At 46.1% G+C, this 21,807-nt stretch overlaps 2 protein-coding genes across 5 annotated transcripts in view; both read left to right on the forward strand.

Moving 5' to 3' along the window:
- The first annotated feature begins 1,761 nt into the window (after positions 1–1,761).
- On the forward strand, positions 1,762–9,562 carry LOC135394671 (alpha-N-acetylgalactosaminidase-like). Of its 2 annotated transcripts, XM_064625526.1 has the most exons (8): positions 1,762–2,818; positions 4,906–5,076; positions 5,568–5,742; positions 7,376–7,550; positions 7,866–7,960; positions 8,089–8,250; positions 8,377–8,574; positions 9,114–9,562. In XM_064625526.1, exons 2-8 carry the CDS (start codon positions 4,925–4,927, stop codon positions 9,492–9,494), a joined length of 1,338 nt encoding a protein of 445 aa, XP_064481596.1. In that variant the 5' UTR covers positions 1,762–2,818; positions 4,906–4,924; the 3' UTR covers positions 9,495–9,562. The 2 variants fall into 2 exon arrangements, with proteins under 2 accessions (XP_064481596.1, XP_064481595.1); XM_064625525.1 differs by lacking the exon at positions 1,762–2,818 and having other exon boundaries at positions 2,825–5,076.
- Positions 9,563–14,587: 5,025 nt separating this feature from the next.
- Positions 14,588–21,807, forward strand: part of LOC135394668 (hemicentin-1-like) — a 424,972-nt gene continuing 417,752 nt past the window's right edge. The window contains exons 1-3 of one of the 3 annotated variants that reach the window (XM_064625522.1): positions 14,588–14,834; positions 20,020–20,143; positions 20,275–20,449. In XM_064625522.1, the coding sequence (XP_064481592.1) occupies positions 20,073–20,143; positions 20,275–20,449 (246 nt within the window). In that variant the 5' untranslated portion in view covers positions 14,588–14,834; positions 20,020–20,072. Of the gene's footprint in view, positions 14,835–19,978; positions 20,144–20,274; positions 20,450–21,807 lie in introns of all 3 variants that reach the window. The other 2 variants (XM_064625521.1, XM_064625523.1) reach the window with 2 other exon arrangements.

Here is a 21,807-nt window from a genome sequence, read left to right on the forward strand (position 1 = left end):
CTCCACGTCTATACGCCGCTCATAACCACAGTTGCTTCGCGGCGCTAACACGGAATTAAAAGAAAATAAGATAATAATAATAATAATAAATAAGATAATAATATTGAACTGCAGTCTCTTTCGGCAGTGGCGCGTGGTAACTATGAAGGCACTTGAGGAAAGGGCACCAGGTGTGGGACGCGACATCTCTGTCTGGAATCGAAACATGCAGCTTGTGCTCCCTGTGTGAGGCTTAAGCATTGTATTTTTCGTTCAAGGTTTCACGGGCCTCATCATCTGCTAGTACGTCGCATGCTCTTTTTTTTTTTTTGCCTTCTCTTATGCGCAGGCCCAGGCGTCGTACCGTATTAATGATTCGGGAACCGCTATTTTGAGCTGCACATGTGTTACCGACACATGTGCACGGCACATTCTCAGCTCAGTAGACGCATATGTGTTGTTGACACGTGCGGTCTTGTGTTTTAGAACTTTTGTGGTTGCGAGCACCTCAATTCCCAAGCAGCACAATGTACTGAAAGTCGAGTGCAATAGGGGTGGACGGTATGTGTCTTATCAATGTTCTGTCCTTTCACGGGTATGTTCAAGGCCTTCCACCTACCCGTCCACCCCTATTGCACTCGACTTTCAGTACATTGTGCTGCTTGGGTTATTGTATCCGGGAAACTTGCGCAAGTTGTGTTTTCAGCGGCTAGAGTGGTTTCCACACGAGATTATGACTCATGAAAGCTCTCTCTGTTGTAGCTCTACTCTGACTGTTGTAGCTCTGCGAAGCTACAACAGTCGCAAAAATCAGTCGCAGCTTTCATGCGTTGGGACATTATTTGAAACGATGCTATACAATGTCGCTTCTGTTCGCTTCTGCGCAATGCTCTCATAAACTATATTACCACGCAAACAAAAAGAAAAGAAAAGAACATTGCGGGGTTCACTACAGAACGGAGCCTCAAAATTGCGCACTGATGTACAACGATCTATTTAGGTCGATAGGGTTGGATGAGCAAATTAGAATGGTGCAAGCGAGCTGGTGCGTACTGTAGAAAGAGGTAACATTTCCTCGGGTTTGAGGAACACATCATGGTGATTAGAGCAATGATCAGGTGATTAGAGCTGACGGGACTCTCAGGTCCTGTAATAGTGGATATAGTGGTCCTGTAATAGTGTCGTGCATATAAAAATATTAGTTGTCGTAATCTTCACGGTAAAAATAAGGACACGTACCAAAAGGTGGGGGCATCAGGTATGCTCACAAAGCTTCACATTCGGCTAAGAAAAAATTCGCTAGGCATTTCGAGGTCGACGTTCTTTTTAAAAGAGGTTTTCCCTTGGATTCTCCCACGAAAAAGTCTAGGAGGGCCCAAAAGGGTTGCCAAATAAAACACCTAAACATACTCGTTGGGTGCACGATCGGAGTTGTTTACTGTATACCACTCAAATGTAGTAAGTACTATATAGGTCAGACAACTAGATGTCTTAACATAAGGCAGAAAGAGCATTCTGCTTACTTAGATAATAGATACAGCACATTGGGGGATCATCTAGGGAATTGTGAGGGCTGGGAACCTTTGTTTACTGGAGAAAAGAAAATTCCAAGATAAAAAACAGGGATGTCGCCTCTTTCATGAGGCGTATCATATCAAAAATTCAGGTGATAGGTGTATAAGTAAGCCTTCCGGTTATTTGTCGCACAAAGTTGGACGGTTTATCACAGGAGATGAGGGCCAATCGAAACTGTCCGGCACGAGGGATTCAGGGTGGGTGGGGGGTACTAGGATATATAAGCACACCTTCTTTGGCAAATAGACATTCTTGGTTGGCAGTTAAGTGCGACAGTTTGTCCTTTGTTCCTTCCTTTCTTTCGTCCTCATGTCACCCTTGCACTGTCTCTTTTTTATCGCTTTTCAGATGACTCTCCAACCTGCCTAAATCTTAGCCTTGTTTGAAGGAAATGTTACCTCTTTCTGCAAAGTTTTGTTGGGCAGACCGCCGTGTAGGTCCGACATCACCCAGAGACAAAGCAAGATCGCTTGAGCGACGTGACGTAACAATGCAACAAGGGAAAGGGGAAAGTTCTTCATGTGACGTAACAAGTCCGCCGATCACGACGTCGCTTTCAGCGACCGTAGCTATAGGAAGGAGCTGCCATTAGCTGCATGGGCAGTCACTGGTAGCCACAGAAGGCCTGTGTTTCAAAATCGCGTGCGACGATTGGCTAACATCGTTTGCTGCCTGCTGCGATTGGCGGACCTTGCGAAGGAGTGAGAGGATGTATTAAGCAGGCCTTCTGTGTCTAGGTGGCGTTGGTCCGTCCGTCCATCCGTGGCCCTATAGGATCATGTGACAATGCCACGTGATCGCCAGGCATGTTAGCGGTGCGCTAAAGTGTGTATCCAAGGGAGAAAAAGTTGAACGCCTGCGATGGCTTTATAAAGATAGAGTATTTAAACGCACTTGGCACGATGTGCGAAGGTGCAGTCCTTTATATATATATATATATATATATGTATACTTGGAGGAAAATTCAGGTTTTTAAAGTGTGTTTATTCAGCCGAAAGCGGATTAAATTGTCTACAGAGCCTATAAAAGCACCTGCTTACGATCTGTGAAAAATGGTGGCGTAGCAGACGACGCGAGCTATTTGCGATACTCTTCCAAGCATACAGTAGCCCTAAGAGAAGAGGGTTACACGTGTTGCCCCCAATGCTCGTAATCGAATACTAGCTAATCGCTTCAAGGGCAATCTCCCATCAGCAGTCGGCCTTCCGGCAATTCAGCAACTGTCGAGATGAGTCCACTTGTGGCACACCCAAGAAGACCCAAGGTAAGTCTGCTGTTTCTTGGTCTTCGTTGCCTCAACCCTTTCTGCGCGTTCTCGAATGTTACGTACGTTCGCTACGAACGTCACGAACAAGTTATTTCCCGAGACAGCCTCGGAAATGATGTACTCCTTTAAACCATGCCGTGCTTCGCATACCCTGTAGAGCGACTATAAGCCTAGGCACTCGGGGAAACGACAAGACACGAACGACTCAGACGAACAAAACATTTGACATTGGTTCTGTCAAACGTTTCGCTGGCTTGAGTCGTTTGTGACGTGGCGTTATTTCTCCGTGTGGCTCGACTCGTGGCTTTCCAGTTCGGTGTTTTTCCATCAGCTCGTGCCATATTATCGGTAGGGTTCCGAGTTTTCGGAGTTTTCATTTTGGAAAATCCGGAGGGTGTTTATCGGAGTTCTCAGCTTTTCCGGAATTCTCGCCGATTTCGGAGTATTTCGGAGCAGTCATCGTAGAGACAATTGAAGGAAAGAAGTGCAAAAGGAACTGAGACCACACGATGTAAGGCGCTGATGTTTTACTACGAAAGGCGTATTTCCACAACTTGCGAATGATGCCCAGGCTGGAAATGAGTAGTAGTTGTGACGAACAGAGAACTGTTCTGTTCCAAACTAGCCCAGTGCCCGAGGTCAAGTACGGTCACTAGGGTCGAGGATACATAGAACAGATGGGACAAGTGTGTGTACTATCCTCCTTTTGAGCCATTCATGGGTCCAGCGACCCTGAAGGAAGCTACCACTTGCGACCCATTTTTTTGGCAGTAGATCTGTTTGAAGTCAAAAAGTAGGCGTGGAAGAGGGGGACAGAGGAAGAAAGAAACGGGAAAAACGTTAACGCCGCCACGTGGGCGTTGGAAAAATCGGAGTTCATCGGATAAATCCGATTTTTTTGCAAAAAGCATCGGAGGGAGTTTATCAGAGTTTATCGGATAAATCCGAAAAGTCGGAAGCCTAATTATCAGTTAAAGTTCACCCTCTGGCTCCTGAAATCATAGACTTGTCTTGTCAACGAAGCTTTGAGTTAGAATGGACATAGAAATGCTTTGCTCACGATATGCGGAAAGCCCAATCCGATAAAGGTATATATCGAAGCGAAGGCTGGATGTCTGGAGCCACCGATACTACGGACATAGTCTGAGAAAACAATGGCCTAGTAAGAGAACAGTCTCTGTTCCCCTCCCCTTGTTATTTTACCAACCACCACCACCACCAGTCTCTGTTGGAAATATGGGGTGCTCCGGGCCTATAGGCCTCTTGCTGGAATCCATTGTTCAGGATATGGTTTACGAAATTTTGGCAGATATCTGCATAGAAGCTCTTGCATTTTATTGTACATAATATGTCATCTCCGGCGTGCCACTGTTTATTTTTGTTATGTTTGTTGCATGCTAGTGCGCATATGTTGTACGGCTCGAGTCGCGTGTTCGCATGTCCCTCTAGTTATGCCCAGAATCAGGCTTTTCACGTTAATGAGTTTGTCCAACAGCTGGCCTGCATCTATATGCCGTACCCCCGTGGACTAGTCTTCGACGAGTCCTCCACCGCATGAGTCTTAAGGTTGTTTCTACACAGGCTGTCAAACACCTCCTCGGTGTCTGCGCGTCCAGCCTCTGTTCCACGTGTGGTGTGTGCGGTGACCTCCATCACGTAGTCCTGGTCTGCGGACAGTACGATCGCGAGCGCGCCCTCATGGAAACTGCTCTAAAACGCGTCGATCAACGCGAGTTCGACTTAGCCAAAATTCTCGGGACATGGTCGGACGCCTCACATCTGATGCAAGCCGTACGAGCTGCTGCTGAGTACCTCTCCAGCACTGGACTAATGGACGAACTCTAATAGGACACCTTTCCATCATCATCACTTTCTCATCTATTCCACAAGCGCAATGGGGCAGTGTACCGCCATAACGGCGGAGAATGACCCACCACATCGTCATCCCATTTATGTGCGTGTGTGTATTCGACGAGTTGATCGGATTGCCTGTTTGTTGCTTCCTGCAGAGAAGCTTCACACGGCGGCTGTAAATCACAAATACACAATGACCTAATACTGTGGGGAAAAAATCAACTATGTAGGCACTTCGTGGCATCGAAGATGCTGAGGAGGTACGCGGTGCTGCTGTTGACATTCACGAACATCCGAGCTCTGGAAAATGGATTGGCAAGAACCCCTCCCATGGGGTGGCTTTCCTGGGAACGGTTTCAGTGCAACGTAAACTGCGTTCGCGACCCGGAAAACTGCATCAGGTAAGTAATATAATATTTTTATAGTCGGACCACTAGACTATAACAACAATGTCATAGGCACCCCTTCCCAGCGCCACATTTGGAAGCCAGCGGTGGCACTACTCATCGGTCCGGTTATAGCTTCCTCAATATCAATATCTGGAGTACTTTGTACTTCTGCTTACCTTAATATTTGTGTGCAAGTGGTGGATGTCCCACGAGAGATTCTTCTTGCCAAAGTTGGTTATCCTCATCATTCTACACGTTTTCATATGAGTTGTTGCTGTCGTCCGCTACGGTGGTCGTACGTCCGCTTCTGCGAGTTCAAATTTCAAATTTTCATTGTCCAACCATGCTGTAGCTCTCGCAGGCCGATGAGCAGCACCCCTAGCGGATCGTGCGGACGAGCTCCTCATAGGGGGTTGCCGATCATGACATGGTCGTCATAATCTAGGTCGTGAGTCGGACATGCTTTCCCCTTAGAGGACGTGCTTCGAACCATTTCATTGTAGCGAAAGGCTCTTCAAAGAAATGGCAGAGATAATGGTCCTGGAAGGATACCGTGACGCCGGTTACGTCTACGTCAACATCGACGACTGCTGGATGTCCATGGAAAGAGACTCCGTGGGCAGACTCCAGGCTGATCCCGAAAGGTTTCCCAAGGGTATCAAGCACATGGCTGATTTTGTAAGGGTACTCTCTACCTCTCTTTGTGTTTTGAGCAGCGTGGCTTGTCTCTGTGCTCTGCGCGTAAATGAACAGCCGAAAATCGAGGCCACGTGGAACATATGTGAGATATAATCGCATATTTTCCATCTGGAAAACACACTAAAACTGCGGTAAATACGCTTCATATAAATACATAGCTGTTGTTTTATTGACTGTTTTGTTGGCGAATTGACTTGAATTATTGACTCATTGTATTGTTTTACCGAGTGTTGTTGTTTGACTCAGCAGAGCAGGTTTGTGCAGATTGGTGACAGTTTAGAAACAAGGGTTGCGATCTCAAGTCCGGCTGACATATTGATAGGTATCAGACATCTTCATTCATCAGACATTGGAGTGATCAGGCAAGAATTTGATGAAATAGCGTAAATGCCGGCGAAGTGGTGGACGAAATTCACGATGAAGAAGAATGAGCGAGAGCTACACGAAACAGAACGTTAGTGCATGTTTATATGTGTATTGTGTACGAATATGTTTTGTGTAGTGCCTTGTGCACGTTCTTGTCATTCGTGTAACTCATGCTCAAACAAATTACTTTTTACTCTAACGCAACTTATCAAACCATCTTCCTGGCGTCTCCACGTAACCAATATTTGTGAGAAACATTATGAGAGAAGTCGTGAAACGGAGAGGACAAGAAACCGCGATCAAAACACAAGTAGATGTATTTATTTATTTGTAACACCCTCAGGGTATAACGTTATAGAGGGGAGTGGGTTATACAAAAATAGAAAAAAAAAAAGATATCCAGAGTCTCGAAGCACTACGAGGCTGATATAATAATAAGTGATAACGGTGCGATCTGTTGTATGAGGGTCGTTCCCGGTTGACAGAGACTTTTATTTCTTTAAATGCAATGAAATATTTGGGAAGCATCAAACTAGGTAAGTTTTATAAAGTGTTCCCCGTGCGAATCTAGACACCGCTGCCATCGCTGTTGCAACTTTCTGGTCACTTTGGCTTAGACAGAAGTGTGGCTACTGTCGCAGCCACTGCAGCCCATCTTTCTGGGGGGCGTCATCTCTGTGGAACGTCTTTCCTCCAAGATGCAAGGGACAAACAAATGATAATCGACTGGGGGCTAAATCTAGGCTGTAAGGGGCATGGCGCAGAACCTCCCAGCGCATTTCGGTTAGGGAAGCTACCGCCGAATTAGCAGTGCGAGGCCGGCCATTGTCATCCCGAACTGTTACTTGCAGGTTCTCGAGGATGGCTTGCTCAACACCTGCGCTGTTCACGTCATCATATCCCGTCCTTCGCCAAACTGACTGTACCATTCGTACACTACTCCCCTTGACCTCATTTGTTCCCCATACTGTGCCTGTCATCTTTGTAGAATTTCAGCTGGTGTGACGTTCTCCTTTACAAGGAACTTGATTATACATCGCGCTTCCACAGCTACACACACTGCCATACGTTCCGCTAACTCGAGAAAGACCGCACTGCGTTCTTTGAAAGCTGTGTTCAATAACATTTACTCACCGCTTTTTCTCGAGCCAAAGTCTCGGTCAACCTTAAACGGCCCTTGCACATGAAATGACGTTCTGCAAGCAATATGTATTGCTATTGCACCTATGTACTACGTACTGCGCAGATGCACTCGAGGGGCCTCAAGCTCGGCATCTACGAGGACGTCGGTACGAAGACTTGCGCCGGTTACCCTGGAAGCATGGGACATCTTGTTATAGATGCACAGACGTTTGCAGATTGGGAAATCGACATGGTGAAGATGGACGGATGCTTCGCTAATGTTCGGGACCTAGATCGACGTAAGACACCTCATGCTCAATGGCAATTTTTAAAATACTATGGAAAGCTTCGTATTTAGCAGAAACACTGCTTAGGAAGTGGTCCTTCCATGGCGGTGGGATTTGAATCAGTAACGAAGCCGTAGTGCATGCGACACTTTCTCTAGATATAAATTAAAGGCCCGACATTCGTGTCCGTGCATTCAGAGGGGTCGATGTAGCTGAAGCAATGTTCTACACTATTTGCCAACAAATACCGGTTCTCTTCCGGCTGCTTCATGCTATTTTGTTCCTTGCTTCTGCTCGTTACTTAAGTTGAACAAACTTACCTTTCAGTATATCCATCCTTTAACGAGGCCATTAACCGCACGGGACGTCCTATGGTCTACTCCTGCAGTTGGCCGGCGTACCAAGTAATGTTCGGCATAACTGTACGTATCGTCTTTGTGTCATACCTGAAATTGGTGTAGGAATACGGTTAGTGCGATGCAAAGTGCATAAAGGTAGTTGAGAGCAGATGAAAAACACGTAACATTTGACAGGAAATTTACCTGTGCAGCCTGACTACAAAGCAATGGCGAACCACTGCAACCTGTGGCGGAACTACATGGACATCAGCGATTCGTGGGCAACGGTTTTGTACACTATCGACTACTACGCATCTCTACAGAACATGTTGACAGCTTCAGCAGGACCCGGTCACTGGCATGATCCCGATATGGTAGGTCTATTGGAACACGAGCTTGTCAAGGTTACCTTGGCGATGTTCTTCATGCATAAGTCGGTACATGAATGCGTATTTCTGTCAGTCCTAATTATGGCGTGGAATATGTGATAAAACTTGCAGCTCATCATCGGCAACTTTGGCTTAAGTTACGACCAAAGCAAGGCCCAGATGGCGCTTTGGGCCATCATGGCTGCCCCGTTGCTCATGTCACATGACCTTCGTCATACTCGACCGGAGCACAAGGAAATCCTTTTGAACAAAGCAGTTATCGCCATCGATCAGGATCCTCTTGGGAAGATGGGAAGAAAGGTCTACGCTGTAAGTCCTCTTGTCCACAAGGTTGCCGTGCTAGCGAGAAATTAAATGGGCTCAAAAGCGCTATATTTCACATTTAATGCTGCACAGTTTTAGCTGCGCAGCGCAAGAGATCGTATGTGGTGGTACGCTTCTGGTGTGAGCTTTGTGTTTCTAAATACATCACTTTGGTTGACATAGCTTTACGATGCAGACTCACTACCATGACAGTAACAGACAGTGGTGGATGATGTCCTGGCCACCTCCTTAAGTTTCTGTATTCACCATGTGCTTAAGGTCCTAACACATTGCCTAAGATCTATTGCCTTGCCTGCATAAGATCACTAAGATCTCCAGTTGACTAATATCAATGGTTTCCTGGACCGAGCCCTACCCCCCTCCGAAAAATTATGCATCCGCTCTGATAGCTAGAACAGTTCTTGATAAAACAGAACAGGCTCAGGAACATGGTATATAAGGGACAGAAACATATCCTGTTTTATATGCCCGCCCGTTCAATGTCCCATATTGAAGTGTCGAACAATTTCTCTGTGATTCTGCAGAACGGTCCCATTGAGATATGGACCAGACCAGTCACCCCTGTACTCTCGGACGGTCATCACTCGTACGGCATCGTCTTCTTCAACAGGCGAGACGTGGGCAATGCGGAAGACGTGGGTGTTCGGCTACGATTTCTCGGATTAAGATACCCCAAAGGATACAGGGTAACAGACTTGTTTGAAAACAAGCTGGTTGGAGTGCACCGTCCGGACGACCACATTGTCGTGCGTGTTAACCCTACTGGGGTAGTGATGCTCAAGGCAGAACCTGTCATGAATGTTCTTCCACTAAAGCCTGCTCCAGCAGATGCTAGGTTGAAGAACGTTATTCAGGTGCCCCATGAGCCCAGTCCACGTAGACAGGGCGGAGCCTTGGTACGCTGAAGCGATGAGTATTCATGAGTGTAGTCATGAACGTTGGGACCTGGAAAAATAAAATTAACGGACCTCGACTTATACTTGCCAACCGTTCATTCGCTGTCTGTGTCTCTAACGGCAAACGAACGACATTCTTGCCGCGCCTCACTATGCGTATTAGCTCTTGTAATTAAGGATAATTAATTAATGAAAATTATGAGAGCTGATGACTCCTGAACTGTTGCTATGAAAAATGTGCAGACATGGGCATGTGGAGAGAGGACAGCAGGAAGGAATGGGAGACCGGGGATGTAGTGTGCGTCCTGGGCCGACTTCAAGGGGAGCCGTGCCGACATCCGACTGGAAAGAGCGCTGAACGACCCAAGAAGCAACCTCAAATAGCACATAGGCGGTGGAACTAGGTTCGAGTCCACCACCACCCCGTCTCGAACACGCTACTAACGAGCGAATGTATCCGACGGTATCCGACTGCATCCGCAATGCCGCTGGTCTTTATTCTCGTGAGAAAGGGGAACATTTCTTGGAGTCTAGGTGAGACAGAACGAAGTGGACAGCACGGACTCAAACACGAGCAATGAAGTAAATGTTCGTTGTTGTTGATGGTTTTCAGCGTGTGCAGTCCACTAGTGGCACTAGTGGACTGCACACACTGAAAACCATCAACCATCAGCTTAATTCTGTGTATGTGTCTTTCCATGTCTCCTCAGGTTTAAGGAATAGCCCTTCTCACGTGTACAGCTTGGGACAAAAGTTTACGGAACATCAGGTTGTCGCATTTCTCCATTGGAGCGACACCCTAGCAGCAAGGAGGAGTGGACACACATACTGAGAGATGGATATAATAGCCGGTCACCCGTTTCTTATTCGATCCCTTCACGATAGCTAGCAGGGGGCCGTTCCTATTTGTTCATATTTCGAAACATTGCGAATTATCAAAAAGACAACAGAAAAAGGAATCCCGTGGAATTTTCAAGGAGAGGAAGTAACATTTTGCAACGAGCGACAATGACTTGATGCACTACGTCATTCTGAGTTAGAACCACTCCGTGAGGAAACGTTTGCTTGCACATCTATCGCCGACGCTCTTCCCACATTGAGATTGAAGTATGCACACTTGAATGCATGCACACACTAGTCTTTGCCCGCGTTACCCAGCGACCCTGCTGTGCCAGTGTGACAGTTTCCCATTCCACAGACCCATTGCCACCAGTTTCGCCGCATGATGCAGATGCTTGCCAGGATGGCGAATGCCTTGTAAGGCGTCGGGAACGACTTGTTCAAAGACATGGCGAAAGCTGTCTGAAGACCAATCTGAAGAAACTTTATACTTTGCACAGTCTGCAAATCCTTTATGCAGACTGCATGCAGGCCTTCTGCCTCGAGTCGGGGATTCGCACATAACAAAATGTCTCCCATAGTTGTCCCGATGACTGGCCTCTTTGCGAAAGCTCACAATAAGGACGAAAACGATCTTTCGCTGCTTTGCACTGAGGTGGGTCATTGCCTTCCTGAAACTAAACCGAAACCACAACAAAATCGTACCGCATGAGTAATTCTGCCCGGAAAGTTTGTAGGTGTCTGTCCACTCTGACACCAACAAAATAATAATAATAATTTTTTACAATAATAAATTGTCCTTCCCGAATTTCGCAGTTTTCTTCTTTTCGAGCGTTGACACCTAGCGTTGCGTAGGGCGTCATTTAGTGGGAGCTAGGCATTAGTCAAAGCAAAGAAATGTGCCTTGAAACGTACTCGTTACGCATGTCGGTTGAAACGGGTACCTCATCCTGCAATGGAAAAGAATACAGATTGAGAACATTCTGTCGTGATACGGTGTTCAGTCTGTATTGTCGTCGTCGTCACTTCGTCAGCAGGCCGATCACCATCGCGGAAATCTCCAATCATCATCATGTTTTGATACATTCATGATGATTGCGTGCCGGCGTGTACGAGGGTTCCACGGCGTCAGAGACGTCGGACAGTCATATGTAGTGTCACGATAACGCATATTTTATCATACTCTGATTGGAATTCGGAATTGTATTGTTTTATTTGTAACACTTACACAAAGTGAAATCGCGTCGTGTACACTATTCCAGTCACAAAGTGTGATCACGAAGAACGCAAATGGGACAAAACCTCAAGGTAAAATCATCCAGTCCGTATTTTGGACCAAAGGGTTCTTCCTATATAGAGATGTTATAATTTCCATGTTGATTCGGTATGTGAGCCTCTTTCACATGTACGCAGCAGGCTCGGCATTACGGCAGGCTGCGAACCCACGTGAAAGTAGACATGGCGTAACGCTGAGCTCGATTGTGGTATGGCGGGCTAATTGTGGTGAGCCAGAGCTAGCCTACCATAGCTCGATCAATCTGCATATTAGCGCACTCGGGACTCGGGTGTAGTTCCGTAGACGGGCTTATGGCTTTTTCTAATTCGCCGGAGTGTTCCAAAGCGAAATAATGTACTGAAGTGAGAGAAGACTATATAGCGAATATAAAAAAACAAGAATGACAAGAATATGTTCTCTAGAAGTTTTTTTTATATGCATCTGAACAACCCCATCTGATGCACTTCTAGCGCTGGAGAAACACGGGAGTGCTAAGCCTAACGGATTCGAAACTTATCATCTTGCGAAAGGTAGGGTCGTTGAAATGGGCTAAATCACCTCACTTTAGTGAGGTTAGGTCGAGTTAGGTTCTATAGATTGGGGGGTTTTGAAAGGCGCCCCCCCCCCCCCCTCACCCGGCAAGCACTAGGCGGTGCGGGCGTCGAGACTGTGCCTCGGGTTAGGTCAGAAGGTCCTCAGCCAAGATGGTGGATTGCCTCGAAGAAACGAGCACTAAAATTTAATTTTTGTATGTTTGGTACGTTATACGACGTTGATTTTTGTTTGATTTCATCCGGAATTTTCTCATCTTTCTGGTAAAATCATCTGTCATTTGATGTCTATACTTCCGTTTGTTTAAAAAAGCCATAAGCCCGTCTACGGAACTACATCCGCGCACTCACTGGATAACATCACACTTATGACCAGAGCATGTGTTTTATACCCCTGTCACACGGCAAACCGAATGGCATTCCCAGCGAATGACAGTCGCACCGAATGTCATTCGTTAAGGATGTCACTGTCGATAATTAGGACATCAGGCCCGAACATATGAAGCATTATACAGGTACATTACTTCTATTTTTTATTTATTTTGCTGGAAACTAGCGAAAGCATCATAATGCATAATGCATCATACGAAAGCATCATAGCGAAACACTAGATTATTTCACAAAATAGTTGCCTTTTCAAAGACACTTAATTGGCTCAGTACCAGAAGCAAAGACAACTATGAAGCCTATATCTCCACCGCACTTGGCAACGTGGCGACTGGGAACGAGGGTAGTTCAAGGTATATCTAAACAGGTAGCGCAACTCCCATAGGCCCCTGTGCCTTCAGAATGACGCCATGATAGAGACGGTCAACGCCATCCATCCGTTGCGCGGACTACTACGATTGTAAATAAATGGCGTCAGAGGTGACGTCAGCAGTATGAATAATAAGTAGTGCATAATTGGCTATGGCACGTTTTCGTTAGCGCACTTCGTTTGCGTTGTATTCCCTTTTCCTCACCCGTGCAACAGTACCAGACGAGAACACATAAAAAATTAATCGTATCAGGTTTAATGAAACATATCAATACGAAATACATATAGTTATCACATATCTTGACAACTCCAAATAGAAGGGCACCGTGATATCACACAGAAACGAGGAAGGTTCACTTAAGCTCCATTTCTTACCTAGAGCAATACGCACAAGCAGTGATTAGAGGTTTGCATTTATTGAATGAGTGGCCATTGCAACAAAACATGACATCGTTGGTGCACAGCTGATCCCTGCTAACACTCACGCTATCATGGCCGCTCGTCCCATGAATTTTTTTTTTCGTGGGGCCAGCAACAGGGGATGCATTGTATTCATCAGTTCACACGTGTTAATCTTGGCCTACAGCTCCGAGATGTCAACGTCGCTACCTGTTTAACCCAAAAAGTTTACGAACTCCGCATTACAATGCACGGACGCACGGCACGGATACACAGGTGCACGGATAAACACGCCCACTGTGACACATGCGCAAAGGAGCAGGATACGGAAACGTACTCGGGTGGAAGATGATTTCGTATACGTGCAAGAGAAAAGAGATTCTGGGGCAAGAGAAAGTTTTTTCTTATTGAAATTGTGAATAACCTATTAGTACCCACACAACCCATGCCCACGTTTTAAAGTTTCTGTGTTTACGATCGTACCTCTACTGTCAACACCCAGGATCGCTCGCGCCTTGGCGATGGGTCTGATTTAATATTTTCGCTTGTTTTCGCTACCAGTTTAGATATACCTTGGGGAGTTCTCCGAAAAACAGTGTTTAGCCTTCCTTCCTTCATGTCAACAGTTATCAAATTGGTGATAAAATGTTGGAGTACAACCTTTCATTCGTCTTTCATTTCTTCGAACGGTTTATCGTTGTTGTTTTTGATACCGCTCTACTGCGAGGGTATGCTGTCGGTGCGATAGGGAAAACCAAAAGAGTTCCCCGAACTCACTCGCTAGGCGGTATTGCCATTTGATTTCACGGTGCGACACGAAACGACTGTCATTCAGTGCGAATATCATTCGCTGGGAGTGACATTCAATTTTCCGTGTGACACCGATTTCTGTCACATGTGTGATCTGCTGTGTGTGCGTGTGTGTGTCTGGTTAGTGCGCTATGCGGCATGATCAAGCTCAGCGATACACCAGACAGACTTTCACGTGCGTTCGTAACACGTGGCTGAGTTCATGCCTTATCAGATGATTGTGATCGTGAGTTTCGCGATCCGAAATGCCGAGCTGTGGTACGCAGTATTTGCTTTTTCAAACGCTGTCACTCATTTCTAAAACCTATATAGTGGTCCCGATACGGCGCAGCATCCCCTTCACCAAACTCCTATAACCCATTTTTTTTATCTGCCAACATGAATCCGTAATCCGACGCTCGCTATAGTCTTATCGGTCATCGCTTGATAAGACAGCTCCTCGAGGCACCTTTGCGCGATAGGCAACGCACACCAACATACTTGTGGAAACATTCTGCACCAACACAGATATATTTATGCACTACGGCTACGACTTGAAACTCGACTCTTCGTTGAAAAGGGCGCTGTTCCAAGATATCAGTTATCTCTCCGTGATTTGTCGAGGATCATAGTGCACTCTGGGATGGCACGTCTAAGCGACACGCCTGTTTCCGTCGCTTAGGTGGTCTCTGAGACAAAGCACAAGGCACGCTCGCAATATCCGCAGTTATGTCAAGGTGGGTGACTACGTTTTGAGCTGACATTGTGTCTTCTCTTCTCTCTCTCCTGTGTATCGAAGTCTGTAGCGCACACCGGACAACTTGAGGCCCGTAAAGGGTTGAGGATCGTGCACACGACGTCACGCGTAGCCATTGAGCGTCTTTGAGTCACGTGACTGGGCAGAACATGGGATGGGTGTCATTGGCGTCCTACTGTGGGACGATAGAGTCAACAGCGTGTGTTTTTACAATATCCCCTTGTTCTTGCACACATATACCGCAACAACTAACGGCATACTGTGATCATATTTGCCCGATTCACGTGTTCAAACGTGACGTCACTGCACAATCCTCAAAGAAAGCAGGTGCTTTTTTTTACTGGATGCAGCGAGAAGAGACATCTAGAACGGGGCTGATTTAGTGACAGGCTCCATCAGTCGAAGCTGCACATATATACGCCTTCTCAGAAGTTTACTTTGACGGAAACAACATCATTGGTGATTCATTACGGTGGAGTGCCTTCACGCTGACTAAACGCATCGTTCGAGTGCCAGTATTCATGCTGTCGCGAGCGCATATAGCCATCCGCAGTTTTAGCTTTAACCAAAATCGGTTTCTCTTGAAACCATGTCCAGAAGCGATTGGAGTCATGTAGTGAACGAAACGTCCCAAGGCAGCACAGTGTACTGAAAGTCGAGTGCAATAGGGGTAGACGGTATGTGTCTTATCAATGTTTTTTAGTTTGACGGGTCTGTTCAAGGCCTTCCACCTACCTGCCCACACCCATTGCACTCGACTTTCAGTACATTGTGCTGCTTGGGGTCTTCGCACTTGACAACAACACACAACTTGGAAAACGAACATGTTAATGGCACACGGAAATCTTGATATCTTGGCCGTCGCGAACCGGAATAATGACGCATTTAGCCGTGACAAGGAGAGCCTAGTGGCAGAGTCTGTGGCCCTTGCAGTGACTTTGCATCCGCACGAGTGACTTTATCGTGCGTCATATCGGCGGAAGGGAGCGAGGAGGAAGACACGCTCGAAGAAGATATCGTGGAAGAAATGCAGAGTATCGAATGACGCCTGAGGAAATGAACGAAGATTTTTTTAGAAACGTGAAGATATGAGCAGGCGAGCGGAGGAAGATGGTGTATTCTGTTTCCAGCGAATAGAGTATTCCCATGGCGCGGGGAATACCGAGTGTAGGGGTGACGTAAGGCATTAACTCGTCACGTGCACACAGCATCACACAAGAGTAGCAAGCCTCGCTTTTAGGCTAACATATCTTACGTCAACAACAACTATATCTGACGTTCGCGTGTCCGCCGACATCTCGCCCGACAAAATCACTCGTGCCGGTTTCCGGTGACAGCATTATAGTAGTCATAGTAGTCTTACGTAATATCATAGTAGTCTTATCATGCAGTCTCAATTGTCTTTTCAGCCCGTGTGTATATGTATCTGACACGAACATAGCTTTGGTTTTTATTCCGTTTTCTTTCCACGTTTCAGTGTCTATGCACCGAGCTACTTTTCAGTTGTGTTCCGGATATGATCGGGCATCACCTTAACACTGACATACGACACCGATCTTCCTGCACTTAATTGACGCAAATTCTCTGACAGACTATGGGTGTCCGTTCATCAAACCCCCGTCATCTCGAAATAAAGTTGAAACGTTGAAACACGTTTTAGTGCGAAAGCCTTCTACGATAGTCTTCCAATAGGATATAATAGGTCTTCCCTAGGATAGCCCTGATCTCCGGGCGATCGTGCTCGTTTTTGGTGCCATTGTAACTTTTCTCTCCACAACTGTTAGGGACGGACGTACACGGGCTTTAAAAAAGAAAAAAAAAAGAAAGCGAACAGATGTTTTTCAAATTTGTATGATAAAAGCCTTTTTTTTTTAAGTTCTGTGTTAGCGCCGCGAAGGAACTGTGGCGATGAGTGGCGTACGGACGTGGACAGATGGAGAGAGGACAGCAGGAAGAAGTGTGGGACACGGGGTTAGTATGCGTCCTGGGCCGACTTCAAGGGGAGCTGCGCCGACATTCGTCTGGAAAGTCTTCCGTAAAACACAGAAAATCTCAGACAGCACAGTTTTTTTTCATGCCGCTGGTGCCTCTACTTTTCGTTGTGCCTAATTAATTACTTAATATGTATATGACATACACTTACGTGTGCAGGTTGTCCCACGTAACTGCTGCCATGCTTTAGAAACAGCAACATAATGATGCGTCGCAAGCGACTGCATTTTGTTGGCAGCCGTCTCGCGCACGCCATGGTATTTTCGCCTTACTATCCATTAAGTGAAATTATTCACTGGATTCGGTTAACTATGGTATTCTGTGAGATAATACGCGCGTATCAATCTTTGGAGCCCGAGTGTTTAACGGAAGTGGTAGCGCGCGCTTCAGAGTCTTCAATTTCTTTTCCAGTTTATTTTCTTCTTTTATTTTTCAGTCAAATACCAAATCTTTCCGGCTTCAGAAAGAGCGCGCGCAAAAAAAAAAAAAAAAGGCACCCGCCTGTGTCTTTGGGCTGTAGCGCTACCTTGCGTGCGCTCAACGAAGGAAGCTTGGACCTAACCTGGCGTGGGAGCCCCGTGGAAGTGAAATGAAGGTGCCGACCTTGTTCGGGGCTCGCTCGAGAGCGCTACAATCCAGGCGCGCAGGCTAGCCGTCTGGAACGCATGTGCATGTGCAACTATTCAAATTCTACGGATATCGAAGACAGTAATTCGAGGTTCGGTTCTATTTCCGAATCGAACATATAATGTTTCTTCTAAAAAAAAAATAAGAAGAAAAAATAATAGTTTCGGAGTAGCAACATAAGAGAGGCTGTCATAAAACATGGTGACCGCTACTTGATATCCTGATCCGCATAAATATAACCCCTATACATGCTGTACACTCCGTACATGTGCTGCATGTGTATCCACTCCTGTTGTATAAGTTTCGCTTCGTAATCGATCCAGCTTCATAACTATTTGCTTCGTGATCGATTCGGTTTCATAACTATTCGCTTCGGTTTTAAAATAATTGTTCGCACGTGCCTAGAGACCAGAATAAGGTGGTCTGGCCAGCAACGACTAGGCCGATAGCAATGAAGTGCTTACTGACCGCAGGTGTGCTTATTGCAAATCGTATATATTCTAGGAATCACGAGTGAAATATGGCTTACTATGCATGAGACAATGGAGCGACAGTGTTTGCGATACATGGAGAACACTTTGATACACGGACGAACATGATACCATTGATAACATTCAGGTGTTGTGCTCTCAGTGACGAGAGCTGGCTTCCTTTCCCTGTTTCTCCAACTTGATTGGCTGCACGTGCGATATAGGCGCGCTTACATGAGGACGGTACAGGTTGACTGGACGAGAGAAGCCGATTTATCCTCCGCACGTAAACCGGTGAAAATCGACTTCAGAGAGAAGTCGACTCAGCAAAAACAAGTCACTAGATTGTGGTAGTTCAGACCAGTGATTTATCAAGACCCCCCCCCCCCTCCAACACCTCTAAATCTTTTGCGACACCCCCAATTTTTTTTCTTTACGCCCCCCCCCCCCCCCGATTCTGGATAAACTACTGGTTCAGACGACAGTTCTCCACACTGAAACCAGTCAGACAACTTATCCAGCAGCTTCCCCTAAGCTTCAGTTGAGTGTTCTGCGACATTTGGAGTCTCAGTCGACTACCATGCAAACGCTCGCTATTCCATCTTGACGATTAGTCGACTGGGACTTTCAGTCGACATATCGGTCCGTGTAAACACAGTTTCAGTCGACTTTATGACTTGAGCATCTGGCGTGCAACTGTAGTGCTGGGGTGACTTAAGGAAATTCATAGTTATGAGAGAGAGAGAAAAAAGTGTGAATACTTGCGTCCCTAAATAAATGCGAAATGCTGTACAAGAAAGCTGAAGGGACGTTTTGATATTAACAAGGGCATTGTGGCCAGTGTGGACTTCAAACGACGTTTGAGGCGCCCTAACTGCAACTACACGAGGTTTTGTATGTAGTGGAACCAGCATACCGAGATGCCTGGGCTACAATTCGTGCACTGCAACAGCGCGTCAGCGTTACCTCTGCGTGTAAAGGGAGGTGGGGTGAATGATAGTGCTTGGCTGTGCTTCTAAAATGCGTGAAAAAAAAATGAATGCAGGGACGACGAATAAGGACAGCCACAACACGGCACTGAACTTCAACCAAGACGTCCCATATTTGTCGTCTGTGCACCTTTTTCTTCTTCTTCTTCTTTTTTTTTTACGTTGTTTTACTAATCAAACCAAGCATTTCAAAAGAACAGCCTCTGTGACTCGCATGCTAGAAGTCTTGGGACTAGAAAGCATTGCACACAGACGGAAAATGGTGAAGCTAAAAACCTTTTTTTGATTGGACCACAATATGTTAAATATGAATACTAAGCGCTACATACAACCTCTGCTATATCGCGGCCACTCCGAGGATGGCGTAGTAAGGCTGTAAAACCATATGAAGCTAGAATAGATGTGTTTAAATATTCGTATTTTTCCCAGTCAGTAGTAGACATTTCTACTTTTATTCGTAGCCTGAAATCCCTTGAATGTACTTGGTAAAACGTCGCCACTACAGGAAATGTTTTGATGTCCATGTTCACACGTGTAGGTGCGTTCATTTATTCAAGCGTTGATGTGTTACTTTCGACTTCTGTATTTCCTTCTGTACTACTAACCCCCTGTAACAGTCCCCTTGGGATTAACAGTATTGAAAATAAATAAACCAGCTCAAATTTGTATATTGCTTCACTGCATAGGGTATTCCGTAAAAGTACAATGCGCACGAAATTATTGCAGCGAAAGCGCGCTTCACAGGAAACCGGACGGGCTGACCTATGGAGAAACTGATACCAGATTTGTCCGACCTAAGTGCAGAGTGTATTTTGCATTTAGATCAACATCGTTATACATCTCTGCAGATGAGAAACGTAATCCCCGTGCGTGTTTTTACGCGCGAGTAAATAACTGTTCTGTATCAGTACACTAACTACATGGAGTGACTATGCAGTGAGAAAGAGAAAGGAAGAAAAGAAGTTTGCTTTCCTTTTTGGCTACGGGCCACATACAACATTGTGCAATGTGGGTGACAAATACCTGCTTTTTCTTTTTGCTTGAAGGATGACAATGCGCGTGGTTTCTTTGCTCATCCTGGGAGCAGGATTTGCAACGCTCGTATCGGGATTGGACAACGGACTCGCTTTAACGCCTCCTATGGGGTGGTTGTCTTGGGAACGCTTCCTCTGCAACGTGGATTGCAAGAAGGATCCGGACAACTGCATTAGGTGAGAATAAGCTTTGCGGAAATAGCGAAGGCGAATCTGTCAGAACCAACACAAGTAAATGGTGTCACTTCAGATGCTATGGTTGTCGTCCTTAAAGTTCCATTGTACTAATGACAGCATATTTATTTCAGCGAACGACTGTACAAAACGATGGCTGGTATTCTGAATTCAGAGGGTTACCTAGCCGCTGGTTATGAGTACGTCAACATTGACGACTGTTGGATGTCTGACAAACGTGATGTGGACGGCCGCCTGCAACCGAATGCAACGAGATTTCCAAGTGGCATCAAGAGTCTCGCGGACTACGTAAGGCTGTTGCTTTGAAATGACTTCTTGTGAAAGTGTAAAAAAAAACATGGCTCCGCTGTCAGTCTTGCAGCTGAGGAAGGTGTAGCTCGTTCAAGTCTTAAAGGAACAGTGAAGGCATCCTTCATAATTTATTTATTTATTGCTGCAGCGTATTGCGCAACAAATAACATGCGCTCCTGCGCAAGAACGGCGATTCTTGCTGACCCATAGTGCGAGAAATGTGTACACGCTCTGGAAACCCCTCAACTCTTTCGGAAAGCCCGACATGTGCTGACGTCATTCCGTGACGTAAGGGGTCCCCCGCAAGTAGCGTTATGCCGTGACCGTAGCAGGCGAATTCTCAGTGAGAAATGACACCTGGCGGCTGCGCCCTACGCTACGCGGATACTTTGAAGCAAGGGCTTGATGACGTCACGCTAGGAGATCGGGCGGGGCCTTCAAAGTCGCGCCACACAACGCGTGGCTGCTGCTTCCCGGTAAAAATATTTGCGCTGTGATATAGGACACGGTATACAGCAAACATATTGTGCATGGTGTATCCTGATAGAGTGCTTGATGAATGAAGCAGTTGTCCGTCTCCCATATCCCGTCCGCACCCTGTATCCCGTCCCTTCTCCCGTCCAGTCTCGTTTTCTGCTTGTTTCGCCCAGTATGATCAGTCGCTAACTATACCCCGCCAACACCCCTAAGTGTTGAAGAAGGAAGCACGGTATCGAGTAACGCTATGTGTTACTTTTCTGCTCCTTGAATACAACTATCAAATTTTTTCGCTCCCCTCCCGTTTTTTCACTTATTGTTTTGCCCAACTAAGCGTGACATGGAATGCCGTCGGTCCTTCCAAGCTGGCCGATAGTCACACCTTTTCACTTTTCGTCATGGAGGCAGACTCGTCGTCTGACTGCTGACTGCTGATATCTATAACTGTGGCTGTTGCTTAGTAGAGTGCTTGGTTATGGAAAGATGAAGAATTATGAAAAGCAAGTGAGCGAAAAAAAAAAAACTCGTCTTGTTTTCGGAAACAGTATTCGTTCTAACTGTATTTCACACAGAGTGCGGGGAATCCATAGCGAAAAAAGTGGAGAAGGTTTGACGAGGCGCCATATCCCCTACATTTTAGATGACAATGACCGGTTACAACCATATACAGAGTACAGTATACATGGTTTGTCTAAGAAAATATTCGATGAAGAACAATGTGAGAGAAAGGGTTTCTTAAAGGGACAGTCGCATTCTCCGAGGTCAATTTCGAAACTAATGCGAATTCTAATTCCTTGCCGACCACTGAAATGGGCCCGAAAATACCATTTCGATCCGCGGCGTACTTTTCGCGCAATCCGATGAAAAGGAAACCGGAA

Source organism: Ornithodoros turicata, chromosome 5 (assembly GCF_037126465.1).
Source record: "Ornithodoros turicata isolate Travis chromosome 5, ASM3712646v1, whole genome shotgun sequence".
NCBI classification, from domain to species: Eukaryota; Metazoa; Arthropoda; class Arachnida; order Ixodida; family Argasidae; genus Ornithodoros; species Ornithodoros turicata.

Bases quoted from the DNA above. Each gene is read 5' to 3' on its own strand.
- LOC135394671 (XM_064625526.1), top strand. From the start codon at position 4,925: ATGCTGAGGAGGTACGCGGTGCTGCTGTTGACATTCACGAACATCCGA. The intron at 7,551-7,865 runs GTAAGACACCTC...CTTACCTTTCAG, and splicing joins TGTTCGGGACCTAGATCGAC to TATATCCATCCTTTAACGAG. The intron at 8,251-8,376 runs GTAGGTCTATTG...TAAAACTTGCAG, and splicing joins ACTGGCATGATCCCGATATG to CTCATCATCGGCAACTTTGG.